This window comes from Notamacropus eugenii, chromosome 6 (assembly GCF_028372415.1).
Source record: "Notamacropus eugenii isolate mMacEug1 chromosome 6, mMacEug1.pri_v2, whole genome shotgun sequence".
NCBI classification, from domain to species: domain Eukaryota; kingdom Metazoa; phylum Chordata; class Mammalia; order Diprotodontia; family Macropodidae; genus Notamacropus; species Notamacropus eugenii.
In genome coordinates this window covers 149,373,783-149,390,401 of record NC_092877.1, presented here as the reverse complement: position 1 = coordinate 149,390,401, position 16,619 = coordinate 149,373,783, and the positions used below count along the sequence as shown (strand labels likewise).

General features: G+C 38.7%; 1 protein-coding gene across 10 annotated transcripts in view; it reads right to left on the bottom strand.

Moving 5' to 3' along the window:
- FHIP1A (FHF complex subunit HOOK interacting protein 1A) overlaps positions 1–16,619 on the bottom strand; it is a 368,975-nt gene that overhangs the window by 37,467 nt on the left and 314,889 nt on the right. For all 10 annotated transcript variants that reach the window (XM_072621249.1, XM_072621248.1, XM_072621251.1 and 7 more), the window contains 2 exons: positions 9,924–10,003; positions 1,325–1,515 (listed from right to left, as the gene is read on the bottom strand). In XM_072621249.1, coding sequence (XP_072477350.1) covers positions 1,325–1,515; positions 9,924–10,003 — 271 coding nt within the window. The remainder of the gene's footprint in view (positions 1–1,324; positions 1,516–9,923; positions 10,004–16,619) is intronic.

Below are 16,619 nucleotides of genomic sequence, written 5' to 3'. Positions count from 1 at the left end.
CAGCACTGTATCCATTATATCCAAAAGCTGCCACCTGTTATTAGAGGGGGAAATTTAGATGATATGGAAACAAAAGCTATTCATGGCAATCTATGTTTTAAGACAAAGCTTGGAACAGAACCCAGATCTTGGAACAAGAGTATGTACCCGTCCCTGCTCAGCAGGATGCAGGCAGAACTTCCCCAATGAAAGGATTACCTGAAGAAATACCGACAAGACATGAATGCATTTGCTATCTGCACACACAAACAGACTGGCCACAGAACTCTCTTCTGCTTTTCCCTCCCCTAGTTTATTATTTTACTGTACCTTCATGTAATCCTTAAAAGAAGATTAGCCCTTGAAATAAGGGACTGTCTCATCTGTGCTTTTTTATTTCCAGGGCCTACACAGTTATTATCAAGCACATAGTAGGTGCATAATAAATATTTATCAAATTCAATATACCCATGTTGGTTGGAAGGAGGCTCATATGAAATCTAGGTACAGTTTATAATTAGTGTTATTCCTGTGTGTATGTATTTTTTCCCAAGATATCTCATTTAAAAGGCATTGCCTAAATTGAGGCTAAGGTGGAATAATGTCAAGATAACTAGGTAGAGAGAAGATATAGATAGATGTGGATATGGATATAGAAATGGATATGGATATGAATATGGGTATATAGAGATGGATATAGATGTAATTCACAGAGCTGCACTTTCAGTTTCTAAAATCAGCCAACCAAAACACAAATATGTTATTCTGCCCACCTGAACAGATCTCAGATGTCACATAGTTAATGTATACATTATTAATTTGGTCAGTCATAATGCACAACTGCGATATCAGGTGCCTGCAGAAAATGCAGTATGTTAAGCGCTCACATTCACACTGCACCATAAACAGCAAGCTGCCATTTTTCTTTGCCTATACTTAAAACCTTTATAATTGCATGTTAGGAATCAAGCCATATGGAGTCAGGCTATCAAGAAGTTTCAGTATGGTCTATTCAAATTTGAATATACATAAACAAACTTAATTTTTGAAGATATGCTGGAATATGCCTTTGCATTTCTAACTCTAGGAATCCTCTTTAAAATAAAGATTTAGAAGCAGTAAATGAAGGAAGGACTTTGTTATGTACTTGGACCTAATTTCCAAGTGTACATAATTCATGAAGGAGAAGAACCACAACCCCAAATTAGTCATTCATAAGGTGAAGAAACAGCCTTTACCCGTTTAGATTTATGGCATACTGTTCTGTGTTGCCAGATACAGACATCCCCCAGACAAGGAAGAAGGTGGATACTTTGTTTCAAGACAACTCCAAGTAAGTTCCCACCTGAATCACTGTGCATGAACTTGGACCACAGGATGTAGTCCCTCTTCTGGTTCCCAAGGGTCAGGGTGATCCCACTGGAGCAGCACACAGGAGTCAGAGCAAGCAGCTTAGCTGCAGAAACAGAATAGCAATCTCTTTCTTTCACAGCCCACCTTTGACTCGTCATCATGTGGTTGCATGGAATTAGGTACCTGAAAGAATAATCATATTTCCATTAATCCAAAGTAATGGTTTCTTTCAACCAAAGAAATGCCTGGTGCTTCATTAATACCAGGAGCTGACACGTTCTCCAGCCCTAGGGTTGGCAGATGATGAAGGCAAGAGAGGTTCCATAATATCCCAAATCAGCTTCCATATTTTCTGCTGATAAAACAGCAACATGCCTCCACATCACACAAGAAGTCTTAGGTTAATTCCAAATCCTGTACCGGCCTGGACTCTGGACATTTCAAGTTGCCATCTCTATTAAAGCACCAATGATGGACACCATGACAGTTAGCAGACTCAATAAACAAAATGATAATAAATGCAAAGACATACCCTCAAAGTGAGGGCACAGAGTAAACCATGTACTAGCTTCTAAGCAGCCACAGACACTGAATCTATGTCTGATTCTCTGATACAGAGACAGTTATAGCAGAGTCAAAAGAGGGCTAGGCTCACAACTGCACTTTAAGAGGCAAGAGGGCACTTAGAGATCATTAGCAGTAACAGTTCACCTTCCCTTCATCTGACACATAAGGAAACTGAGGCCAAGAGAAGGGAAACATTTCATCAACGCTGATCCAAATAATAAGGAGCACAACCAGGATTTGAATCCTGGACCTCGGACTTCAAAACTAGTCGTCTTTCCTGACTTTTAATTAATAGCTCTGACAATTACAGAGCTATGTGACCACAGGCCAGTCTCTCCCATCCCTGACTCTCCGTTTCCTCATTTCCAAAATGGGGATATGGCTATTTGTATCTTACTCCTATGTCATAGAGTTGTTGTGAGGAAAATGTTTTGTAAACCTTAAGTGCTAAAAAAAAATGAGTTCGTAGTATGTGTAAGCAAAGTCTTACATTTTTACTCAGACAATTTAAAAAAATCTGAGTTTTAATATAATTCAGAAAAATCTAATTTAACTAGATCTCTCAGGTCATTGGAATGATTTCATCCTCAAGTCTACTTCCAGGAAAAAGGAACTTTTCACTAGAAAACAAGCATTTCATTTTAATAAATGAAAAGTTTCAAGGGTACATCTGGAGATCCATACCTATTCTAGATAAGCCTCTGAAGGGGAGATGTAAACAGCTGAGAAACCCCCCTTTTATGCCCATAACTGACCACACCTGAACTTCAAAATGAAACCTTTGTAGCAGTGCAAAATCCTCAGTGTTTGAAAAAGTTCCAGTTTCTTTCATTATGCTCCAGTTACTAAGTTAGGAAAGCAAAAAGGCAACGTCACTCTGTGGGGAAAGTCCTGCCTCGAAGGAGGAAGATGGCAGAAACTTCCAGCTATCTACTGTCTGTGCGAACTTCCCTTCCTGAAATTCAGGTCCCTCAACTCTATGAAGAGGGGAGCTGGCTCTAGACGAGCCTAGGGGCCTTTCTACCTCCAGACAAAAAAGAAACTTAGTATATTTTTAAAATTTCAAACAGTAAAAAAAGTTCTACTTCTAAGGTTCTTTGCAACTAGTAAATCTATTAGCTGATGTAACTTCAGTAAACCAAGGCTTCTATTATTATTATTCTTATTCACAAGCAAGAATTTCTTAAGCACTTAATATGTTCCAGACAAGGTGCTAGGCACAATAAAAGCTGCATCCGTCTGTGTAACTGCACAACGGAAATTTAATATAAGATAATAACACCAGGATAACAACTTGTCTCCGGATCATTTCTATCTGAACTCATTTCACTTTTTATGAAAAATGATGAGAATCAGATAATGATTTTAAAGCTATCAAAATATATGAAGACCCAGCCAAAAGAAACCAAAATCTCCTATGGGCACCAGAGGAGATACACATACATCATCCCCTTCACCTTGTCGGCTGCTGGAGCAGTCCAGAAGATGCCTCCTATGGGGCCAGAGATGAGTTCATGTGCTAATACTTTAATTCAATTACAAAAAGCTTTTATTTTATCCAACCATGCCACAGATGACAGAACATTAAATACAAAATAATACTAGCAGGAAAGTGCTTTAGACCAGGTGGTTTTCTATCTGAATGGCATGGAAAAAGGAGAGAAAAACAAGCTACATAAGAAGATGCTTTCACCAAGCCTACGGGAGATGAACCCAAATCCTAATGCTTGTTTTATACAATAACAAAAGGCAGTCATTTTTATCTACACATGAAAAAGTCTGCAGAAAGTTAAATGGAACCAAACAATGGCAAGGTAGCGCCCATTTTGAGAACCTTTTCTATTTGAACTCCATTAAATTAAGCTACCAATAACTAGGGAAAGGTGAAGCTACCCATTGGTCATAGCAGATAATCAGATTTATCATGTTTGGTCTAGTCAAGTGTTTCATTTTCCTACTTCAAAAGAAGAGGGGTAGGGATCTACTGTATCAACTTAAATCGTTAATAAAATAATATTGAAAATTGGCATTTATATAGTGCTACAAAGTTTGAAAAGCACTGTCTGTGTATGTATACACACATACACATACATACATACATACACACATTTGTTATCGTTGAACTCTTTCAGTCATGTCTGACCCTTTGTGATCTCATTTGGGGTTTTCTTGGCAGGGATACTGGACTGATTTGTCATTTCCTTCTCTAGCTCATTTTACAAATGAGGAAACTGAGGCAAACAGTTGACTTGCCCAGGGTCACACAGCTAATAAGTATATGAGGTCATATTTGAACTCATATCCTCCTGACTCTAGGACCGGTATTCTATCCACTTATATTGCCATTTAAGTATCACAACAATCCTGTGATTTTGTCCATTTTGTAAAATAAAGAATTGAAAGGTCACAGAGGTCAAACGGATACCAAAGTCACAGGGCTACTAAGTATTGAATGGGGCAAACTAAGCAAAACATACTATTATTCTCCATTCCCTGAACATTTGCCCCAGTCAAGGTCTTAACGTAGGCTTATTTTGTTCATGAATGATGTAAAAAATAAAATGATTCACTGTTTTCTTAGGCTGGATGAACCTGATGACTGAGTTTCATTTAGGTTGGAAGCAAACAGAACATTTTTCACCATTGAAGTTGATACACATAGATTTCCCCATCTTCATTTGAGGTAGGAAAAATGAAACACCAGACCAAACATGATAAAGTGATTCATCAAATATCACCAGTGGGTAGCCTGAAATTACATTTAGACTCCTGGGCTATGTGACAATTGCAACCTTGCAAAAATGTGCCTGAGTGGAAATGGGGAATTTGTGCTGAACACAGGATGGAAAGGAGAGGAGAGACCTTGTGGCAGGGGAGATGTTGTCTGAAAGAAGGAAATGGGAAGCCTGTTTGGAGGAAGAGATTTAACCAGAGAGATGCTCAGAGTGCCGAGAGGCCATGTTACATTAGTAAGATGAAAACGCCATTGGCAAAACTGACATATGACAAAGGAGAAGGATCAGTTCAGACTTGGATGTTGGAGTTTTTTATTTTATAAAAAAATTGTCTTTATAATAAATTTCAAGACAATTGCAACCAAAAAAAAACCAAGAAAGGAAGATAAAGAAGGAACAAAATCTCATAAAATTATAAACTCCAAACTAGTTATATTTTGAATGAAGAGGAGAAAAGGATATAAACTTTGGCCACAATCAAAGGAAAAAAACCCCAAAACTCCAATACAGTATCTTACTTGTCCTCTGTCTCCTCTATTTCTCTTCTATGAATTTGGGAGATTCTGTTAGTTTTTTCTTACAGAGTGGGAGTTGGTATATGAGTTGTCCTAATTTTGCTTTCATCATGTAGGATCACTTCATATGAGTCTTGCTGTATTTCTTTTTATCCTTCATATTTGAACTTTTTATGGGGCAATAATATTCCATTTCACTAACACACCACATTTTATTTAGTTCTTCTCTAAGTTTGTTTGTTTGGGTTTTTTTGATATACAGGTTGTTTCCAGCATTTGTTACTGGAATCTCTCTCACTGAATCATTCATTTATTAAATTAAATTCACATTGTAAAATAAGGCTGCAGTCATATCTAAATTTTAAAAAATTCTCTGGGTAGGACCACCATGATTCTTACACTTCCACTGCATTTTAAAAGAGTTTGCTGTTTTCAATCAGTTGTTTCAGTCATGTCTGACTTTTCGTGACCCCATTTGGAGTTTTCTTAGCCAAGATATGGTAGTGGTTTGCCATTTTCTTTTCCTTTCCAGCTCATTTTACAGATGATGAAATGGAGGCAAAGTTAAGGGACTTGACCAGGATCACACATCTAGTAAGTGTCTGAGGGAAGATTTGAACTCAGGTCTTCAGGTCTTCCTAACTCCAGGCCCAGTGCTCTATCTACTGCTGCCAACTAACTGCTCTAGCTTAAGAAATGCAGAAGTGCTTTTTCACAATGGCTGTTTGAAAAAGAGCAACTATTGTTGTCACCGTTCCCATTTTATGGGTAAGAAAACTAAGGCATTGTGAAGTTAAAGTGACCTGTATCAACGGTCACACTGCCTCAGGACTCAGATCTAGGTCTATGCTGTTAGACAACATCAATCAATACACATTTATTAGGTACCTACTGTGTGCCAGAAACTGTGCCAAGTACTGACCCCCCATAGTCTGCTTGTGCAGTAAAAGAGAATGTAATAGAAAGGATATTGTCTGAACTTGGCATCAAAAGGCCCAGAGGTTTGAATGTCAGTGCTAATACTTACCAGTCATTTCGTTTCTCCAAGTCTCAATTTCTTTATTTGTAAAGTGAAGAAAATAACAATGCTCACTTCACGGAGTTTTGTGAGGAAAGTGCATTAGGAAGGCAGTGCGGTATAGTGGAAAGAGCACCGGATTTGTCGTCAAGAGAGACCAGGGTTCTCATTCTAAATTCTGACCCTTACTAGCTGTGAGACCACAGACAACTTATTTAACTTCTCTAAGGCTCAGTTTCTTCATCTGCAAAATAATAATCTTGGCACATGGTTGTTGTGAGGATAAAATGAGATAATGCATTTCAAGCACTTTGTAAGCCTTTGAGCACTATATAAATGCTAGGAATGATTATTCTTTTCAGAGTCAAATGAGTGCTTTCGAAGCACCGCATATATGCTAGCTGTGGTTATTAAGAATAAGCCTTAACACACTAAGTGTGAGTTATTATGAGGAAGCAGTGTCTGATTGGAGAAGACCAAGCTGATAACTCCAGGTTGTGCTGCTAGCATCTTCTTACTGCAGCCTCCTCCCCTCTTCCCATGCAACCCTACACATCTCCTCCCACTCTCGTGCGCTTCACTCATTAAAATGATGCACCAGATTCAGCGGAAACTTGAGGGCCCATCAGGCAGGAGCTAGGAAGCACATTGATCACACACCGGCTGTGTTAAAATTCACACACACACACTCACATGCATGCACACGCACACACACGTGCACATGCATGCTCATGCACACACATGCACACACATATACTTGCATGCATGCATGCACACACGCAAATGCACACACGCAAATGCACACATATACTCCAAGGCAGGAAAATGAAGAATAAACAATCAGGAGCAGACAGAGGAGGTCCTTTACAGAGATAAGATGTCAACATCATCAGAACTTTCAATCCCAGCAGGCAAAAATCAATGAGATGATGGAACTCAATTCCACAACTGAGGTGAAAATAGCCCTGATTTTGTCTGAAGTCAGGGAAAAGAAATGAACTGCATTTTCCTTGTGAGTTCAAAGTGTTGCCTCTCCCACATAATGAGGCGTCAGAAATCTCTAATGCAAGATGAGGGAGAATAGAAGCTCTGGAGTTTTTTAAATAGTTTTACATTTTAAAATAGTTATATAGGGGATTTTGAACTTCCTTCAGATCAGGTGATCAGTTCATAAAGTATAACAGATCTCAAATAGCCCCATGGGTCCTCTGGATGTACATTAGATATCTCTCCTACTATATACATGTACATACATACATATATTTATGTATGTGTGTGTGTGTGTATATATATATGTCCTGTGATGTAGATATAGACATATGTGTATAGTATATGTATTGTAGTATTTGTCCTTCCATTTTAGAAGAGGACCATGACATCAGAGAAATGATGACATGACTTGCACTTGACTTGACTTTGAAGGAGGGAGGGCTGTGCAGGTCACCAGCCTCAGTTTCTCCTCCTGAGCCATCTGGGTCCAGTGACTAGATATTCATCAGGATGACTGGAGATGGCCCAAGATAAAATAGGAGACCTTGGCCTTTTAGGCTAGGGCCTTTTCAGGCACTCACTTAAAGTTAGATAATGCGCATAGGCCTCTTTAAAAAAGTAGTCAGGGGGGTGGCTCCTTTAATAAAAAAAAAAATAGATAAACCAGGCTGGCAGGCGCAAGAGCGTCAGGGTTGTTGTTTGGGAAAGAACCTATTACTATTGCCAGGAGGGTCCAAAAATAGCTATTGAGTGGAGGTTGAGCAAGGACCCTTCCTTGTTCAATCCATGGACTTCAGAGTACACACACACACACACACACACACACACACACACGTGCATACATGTATGTATACTTATTGATATTTATGGAAGGTGAAATTCAGATAACCAGAGGGAGGAAAAACGATTATTTTGAACTCATTCCTAGGAGTACACAAATTTCTCAAAAGAGCCATTTTTACTTTTTTAAATTCATCTAGAAACTTCTTCATTGTTGTATTTCTCCTCCCTAGACCACCTTCATACATGCCTATGAACAGGATTATGACGTTAATACCATTTGGAATCTGTGTAATGTAGCTAGAAACGGCCCACTCTCTATCTCCATACAGGACTATATCAACCCATTTTTGGGCAAGTGTTGTATTCTAGCATCTTTAAAGCAACTGATTTGTAGTGAAAAGTGGACTGCAGAATTAGGAATATCTGAATTCAAATCTCATCTCTGGAATTTACTAGCTGTGAGGCGAGTCAACTTCCCTGGATCTCAGTTTTTCAATTGTAAAATGAAGGGGTTAGACTTCAAAGGTCTCTTTTAATCTATGATTCTACAATTTCTGTACCCCTGGAGGGTACTCCAAAATGACACATTGTATATTCACTCGACATATGAATGAATCCAGACTTCACCTAAACCACAAAAAGGACCTTGTCTTTTCTTTAATTTACTTCTTTATTTACCCCAAGTCTACTTGAGGAAAGAGAGCGACAAAGAGAGGAGAAAAAAGAGGAGAAAGAAAAAGAAAAGAGGAAGGGAAGGAAGTAGGGGAAAAAGAGAAAAAAAAGAAAAATGAGCCATTTAAGTATTATTTTTAAATGCACAGAAGAGAAAAGAATTTGGGCCAGAAGAAAACACAGATAAACAGGACAGTTTTGAAAGTTTATATGTAATTAAATTTATTATATGCATTTTATTTGATGCTTAAGGTTTTTTTTAAATTTTTAAATAAAAAATAAATTTGAAGGCAACAAGGGCTTCTAAGAAGCAGAGGGTGGTAAGGGAGCGCTTCCATCTGGAAACAGCTGGAGCAAAGAGACGGAGACAGAAGATGGTGAATGAGAAGGGCAGCTGGACGTAGAGCGTGTGAAGGGGATTAACATATAATAAAACTGAATCAGATTGCGAAAGGTTTTAAATGCCCAACAGAGAAGGGGGTACTAGACACTATGGCAGGGCTTAAACCTTTTTTGTGGCACGGACCCCTTGAACAGTCTGGTGAAGCCTTTGCAGGATAAATGTTTTTAAATGCATAAGATAAAATACGTAGGATTGCAAGGGAAATTATAATAGAATACAGTTATCAATATAAATTTTATGTTCATGGACTTCAGATTAAGAACCTCTGCCGTAAGGGTAAAGATATGGTCACACTTGCAACCTAGGAAAATCATTTTGCCACCTGGGTGGTAGACAGATTGAAGAGGAGTGGGCTTTAAGGCACGGAGACCAAGGAGGAAGCTATTGCAATATTATAGAAGATCGGTGATTGTCTGAGTTAAAGAGGATTTGGATTTGGGGGGAAAGATAAAAAAATGATGAAAACTTGAAAGTGTTTTAAATATTCATCTATTTCAAGTTTTCAGTGGCAGACTTTCTTCTGAATGGAATTGGAAGGGACCTCGAGGGCCAAATATGCAAACTGAGGCCAGGTGACATAAAGTGCGTTAGCTGTCCAAGGGCCCAGAGGTAATAATATGGCAGATCTGGGATCTGAACCCCTGTCCTGTGGTTCCTTCTACTGTCCCATGCTGCCTCCATATGGTCTTCTACAAATTTAAATAGAGAAACTCTTAAATTAACTTTGGGAAACAATATGGAAAATGTTAAAGGAATTTTTCTTGAGTTACATATTGAAGGTTTTTGTTGTTTTTCCATCTCTGCCCCTGAGCAAGGGGGCTATCTGGCTTGTCTTACAGGAATAAAACACAAGAAGTCACCATAATGTAGGTAGAAAAAAAATAAAGAGAAAAACAATGGGATGTTACCTTAGAACCAGCTGAAGCATCACATCTTCACAATGTAAGCCAATCAGGGTTCTGAAGAGCGCCAGGGATACCACACACAGCTGGAAAGCAATAAAACCCACATTTCATTCTTAATTCCTCAGTGACAGCTCTGCCTCCCCAAAGACTACAAGGGTAGCTCACAACTATAACACACAACAGCCCGTGTGGGGCATTTTTCATTGAGCCACAAGAAAGTCACAGACAAGGCACACCCAGACTGAAAATACCCTGTAGGATTTGATCAGGATGCTTAGAATTATACAATTACATAGGGGAGCCCTCTTACAAATATTAGACTGATGATACCTCTATCTTATAAAGATTCAGCCTTTATCTCTATATACTTTTCCATTTAGAATGATCTGCTTATTTCTGATATTTTCCTTCTGAGTGCTCTTCACATACAGAAAGTAATGTTGTTGTGAATCACCAGAACAGAGTAAGATGGGGCCAACATTAAGTTAGGAAGTTGGTGTGACATGGTAGATGTAGGGATGGCCTTGACATCATGGAGGCCTGGGTTCAATTCCTACCCCTGACACAGAGAAGCTCTGGTCAAAGATTGGGGCTCAAAGATGCTAAATGACTTGCCCAGGGTCTCCCAGCCTGTATATGACTGAGGTAGGCTGGCTCTCTATCCACTACACTATACTGACCTAACCCATAGGATCCCACAATTATAAGCTCTTTTAAGAGACATTTTTTATAGTCTTAACAGGATTTTTCAGGGAATATTCAAAATATTCTGAAAAAGAACTCTGAAGATTTAATCGTGTTGGCAGCCTACTTACTCAGCACCTAGTGTGGCTATGAAGTAAAGTAATTAATGTTTTGCCATATTCCACAAGCTTAATGGGGTACTCTTGGGGCCCAGAAAAAAAGACAAATAAGAGGAGAAATGACCGGAAAGGCCTTGTATAAGAGATGGCATCTGTGCTGAGCTTTAAAGAGAGATCGGAATTCCAAGAGGTACAGATGAGACAAGTGGGCATTCCAAGCTTGGGGGACAGCCAAGGCAAGGGCATGGCAGGGGTTGGAGGGGAGGCAGAAGATGTAGGACCATCTGTTTAAAACACCAAGCAGCTCAGCTTAGCTGGAATACCGAGTTCATAATAGTGATATGGAATCAGTCAGTTCATTATAAGCAGGGTATAAGCAAGCACATGACTACTTCATAGAGTATTTTATAATGAAGGACATCATGTGCAGAGCTTGAAAGGTTAAAGAGAGAAATATGGATTTTAACTGAGAAGAATATACATTCATAAGGTTAACTTGGCAATGTCGTATGGGTTGCACTATAGGAGGGAGAGATTAGAGACATGGAGACCTTCTGGGGGAACACAGCAATATTCCAGGCAACAAGAGGCAATAAAGTAATACCCTAGGGGGAAACTAAGGCAAATACTTTGATGGCATCCACAGGACTACTGATAGGCTGCTGGTCAGCTCTGTGAAACCAAGAGGTGAGGAATCAAAGATGGTTGGAAGGTTGTGAGCAGAGGTGACTGGTAAAATGGAGACACTACTGGCAGGGATGGGGACAGGGATCTCCATAATGTGGCACCAAGCTACCTTTCCAGCCTGATTTCACACCCCTCCAGGGCTACAGCCCAAATGTATCCCATGCTTTTCCTTGTCCACACTCTTCCAGATGAAGAGGAAGATGACTTCCAGCGCCTCAAAAGTAGGAATAGGGATTGGAATTGGACCTATGAATTCACTAGCACAGAGACAAAGAAATTCTCTTTACCAGTGCTGGTCAGCACCTTCTCTTTACCTTCCCTTAAGGTTTTTTTTTTTTTTTAATTTTATTTTTATTTTTTAATGTTTAACAATCACTGCCATACAATTGAGATTTTATCCCCCCCCACCTACCCCCCACTACCCCCCTCCCTCCCCGCGACTGCATACAATTCTGTATAGATTCTACATATACTTTCCTATTGAGTATATTTTCACTATAGTCATGCTATGTAGTCAGACTAAAATAAATGAAAGAAATCGTATAACAAATCAGAACATGATACACAAACACATACACATACACAAAAATGATCTGCTACATTTTGTGAGTGACTTCCATATTTCTTTCTCTGAGTGTGGAAGGCATCTTGCCTTGAGAACCACCTTTGGGATTTTTTTTTTTTATAAGAAGTTTTTGCGTTATTACAAAAATCCAAGTCTACCAGAAAAAACTCTCACACACTGTGGTCGTTGCTGTGCACAAAGTTCTCCTGGTTCTGCTCCTTTCACTCAGCATCAGGTCATATAAGTCCTTCCAGGCCTCTCTGAAGTCTTCTTGTTCATCATTTCTTATGGCACAATAGTACTCCATTACATTCATATACCATAATTTATTCAGCCATTCCCCAATTGATGGACATCCCCTTGACTTCCAGTTTTTGGCAACTACATAGAGTGCTACTATAAATATTTTTGTACATGTGGGACCCTTTCCCATTTTTATGATCTCTTGGGGATATAGTCCTAGTAGTGATATTGCTGGGTCAAAGGGTATGCACATTTTTGTAGCCCTTTGGGCATAGTTCCAAATTGCTCTCCAGAATGGTTGGATGTGCTCGCAGCTCCACCAACAATGAATTAGTGTTCCAACTCTCCCACATCCTCTCCAGCATTTATCATTTTCTTGTTCTGTCATGTTTGCCAATCTTATAGGTGTGATGTGGTACCTCAGAGTTGTTTTGATTTGCATCTCTCTAATCAATAGTGATTTAGAGCATTTTTTCATATGATTATAGATAGCTTTAATTTCTTCCTCTGAAAATTGCCTGTTCATATCCTTTGACCATTTATCAATTGGGGAATGACTTGTATGATTATACATTTGGGTCAGTTCTCTATATATTCTAGAAATGAGGCCTTTATCCCCGAGCTTAGCTGTAAAAATTCTTTCCCAATTTACTACATCCCTCCGGATTTTGATTGCATTGGGTTTGGTTGTGCAAAAACTTCTCAGTTTAATGTAATCAAAATTATCCATTTTGCATTTCATAATGCTTTCTATCTCTCCTTTAGTAAAGAATTCTTCCCTTCTCCATAGATCTGATAAATACACTATTCCTTGCTTTTCCAGTTTATTCATGGTATCAATCTTTATACCTAAATCATGTACCCATTTGGACTTTATTCTTGTGTACAGTGTCAGGTATGGGTCTATGCCTAATTTCCGCCACACTGTTATCCAGTTTCCCCAGCAATTTTTGTCAAACAATGAGTTCTTATCCCAGAAGCTGGGGTCCTTGGGTTTATCAAACAGAAGGTTGCTATATTCCTTGCCTACTGCATCTTGAGTGCCAAGTCTATTCCACTTGTCTACCTCTCTGTTTCTTAGCCAATACCAAGTGGTTTTGATAATTGCTGCTTTATAGTACAGTTTGAGGTCTGGTAGCGCTAGGCCACCTTCCCAAGCATTTCTTTTCATTAGTCCCTTTGATATTCTGGACCTTTTGTTTTTCCAAATGAATTTTGATATTATTTTATCCAGCTCTAGAAAGTAATTGTCTGATAGTTTAATTGGTATGGCACTAAATAAGTATATTAATTTAGGTAGAATTGTCATTTTTATTATATTAGCACGGCCTACCCATGAGCAACTAATGTTTTTCCACTTACTTAAATCTGACTTTATTTGTGCAAAAAGTGTCTTGTAATTGTGTTCATATAATCCCTGGGTTTGTTTTGGCAGGTAGACTCCTAAGTATTTTATACTGTCTACCCTAGCTTTAAATGGGATTTCTCTTTCTATCTCTTGCTGTTGGACTTTGTTGCTAATATATAGGAATGCAGAAGATTTGTGTGGGTTTATTTTGTAACCTGCAACTTTGCCAAAGTTGTTTATTAATTCAAGTAATTTTTTACTTGAATCTCTGGGATTCTCTAGGTAAATCATCATATCATCTGCAAAGAGTGATAACTTAGTTTCTTCTTTGGCTATTCTTATTCCTTGAATATCTTTATCTTGTCTAATTGCTACAGCTAACATTTCTAGTACCATATTGAATAATAGTGGTGATAATGGACAACCTTGTTTCACCCCTGATCTTATTGGGAATGCATCTAGCTTATCCCCATTGCATATAATGCTTGCTGAAGGTTTTAGATAGATACTGCTTATTATTTTATGGAAAGTTCCCTTTATTCCTACGTTCTCCAGTGTTTTTAGTAGGAATGGGTGTTGTATTTTGTCAAAAGCTTTTTCTGCATCTATTGAGATAATCATGTGGTTTTTGTTAGCTTTGTTGTTGATGTGATCGATTATGCTAATAGTTTTCCTAATATTGAACCAGCCCTGTAGTCCTGGTATGAATCCTACCTGATCATAATGTATTAATCTTGTGATAAGATGCTATATTCGTTTTGCTAAAATCTTATTTAAAATTTTTGCATCTATATTCATTAGGGAAATTGGTCTATAATTTTCTTTCTCTGTTTTGTCTCTTCCTGGTTTGCTTCCCTTAAGGTTTTAGAGTTTCCTGGGGCATTGAGAAGTTAAGTGACTTCCTTAAAGTCACACAGCCAATACATGTCAGAGGCAGGACCAGAACTCAGGTCTTCCTGGCTCCAAGCCCAGCTCTCCATCCATGTCCCAAACTGAACACATTATCTTAATCTACAAACCTATCCATTCTCCTAATTCTCCTATTTTTCTCATTCACACCATCATCCTCCCCAGCCACCAAAGCTTAAAACTTGAGTTTCACTGATGGAACTTCCTTCTATTTCACCTCTAACATCCAGCAGAAGGACCTTGAAACAAGGACTATCATGCTTACATCTTTGTACGCCCAGTGCTTAGCTGCACAGTGCCTATCCCTTAGTAGGCACTTAATAATTATTCGTTGAATTGAATTTAATCCAGTAAGTTGCTAAGTCCACTCAACTCTAATACGTATCCATGTCCTTCATTCCATTCCTATTGCATCAACTGGGCTCCCCATCTCTGGTCTCTCTTCTGGGTCTAGGCAGGTTACTATCTTACTCAGCCACTAGCTTACTAGCCACTTTCAGTGGCTCTTCATTGCCTATAAAATTAAATACATGCTCCTGATACTGTCCATCCAGGTGCTCCACAATCTGACTCCACTTTACCTTTGCAAGCTACTTCATATGACTCTTCAATCAGTTATTTGTGTACATACTATTGTATCTACTTAGTACACAAGTTGGTGTTTAATCTCTGCTGAAGTTCTGCTCTTGTACGTCATCATGGGATGGAGCTAATCCTAGGTCTCAAAAGCTTTGCCAGTAGACACCAGTCAAGCTGAAAAGCCTTCCACTGTAGGCCCAGCAATAAAATGTTTATGTCATCTGAAGATCAGCCCAATTAAAATTAGAGAGGATTATCACCACTACTCTGGCTACCAAGAGTTGGTTGGTTTGTTTATCTTGGTCACAATTTATTAAATCATCTACTAAGGGGTTAACATCTGGATTGCTGGATCTTTGAAATTCATAAATAATTTATAGATAATAACTTCTAAACCATTAAATTAATTAAATAATTGTTAGATATTAATATATTGATAAATTAAGATTATTAATTAAATAACTGCTAGATAACAGATGGTAAGCTCCTTGAAGGTAGTTAGTATACCTTATATCTGTTTCTACTTTAGGATCTAATTTAGCATGCCGCATACAGTAGTAACTTAATAAATGTTTGTTGTTCCTTTTCATTATCACATCTCTCTAACAAGTGACCCTGTGACTTTCTGTCATTACCATTTACTACCTTATCACTCATTTCTTTCCTATCCCCTAACAATCTGGATTCTGTGTTCACTACTGAAACCAATCTTCTGAAGAGCTCTGGTGATTTCCTTCTTTCCAAATCCAGTGACATTTGGGAGGGGGGGAAGGTAGGGGTCCTCCTCTTTCTCAACTTCTCTTTGGAATATGGACCTACTAATTTTCTTCCTCACTTCTTACAACTCATTCTTTTGCTATAAAGTTGTACTATCCTCATTTTCTCCTAATTCTCAGGGGTTACATGTGTCCTTCTTAGGACCCACTCTCTTCTCTTACCACCTAACTTCAGGCATTCAACAAGAGTCAGTCCTCATCTATACACTCTCTCCTTTGGGTAATTCTTCCTTTCTAATTTCATAACTATGGACTCTGACTCCTAATGTATTCCTTTGACTTTGACCCTACATCTAAATTTCAGTCCACTGCCCAAACACCATTTCCACTTGAATATCTTGCCATCACCTCCAGTCACACTTCAGGTCTCAATTTGGTCCTCTTCTCCCAACTATCTCATTTCTTTCAGTAACACCATAATTACTCCGGTTTCTCTGGACTCACCTGACTTTTTGGGAGTCTCTGATCCATTATATCCAACGTCATCAGGTCATATGATTTCTTCCTTCAAACAGTCTATATAGTCACATTTCTTCTCCACTCCTGTGGCTACCAACTTATGGAGGATTTCCCATCACCTCATGCCCAATGTACTGCAAGAACCTCCCAATTAGTCTTCTGGCATCTAATATTTGCCCTCTCCATTTCATATTGTACAATGACACTAGAGAAATATTCCTGGATCCTGCTTTCATCGCATTTCTCTCCAGCTCAGTAGCCTTCAATGACTTCCCATTGCTTTCACTGTCAATTGGCAGACATTTCTACCACTACCTCCAATTTCCTCAG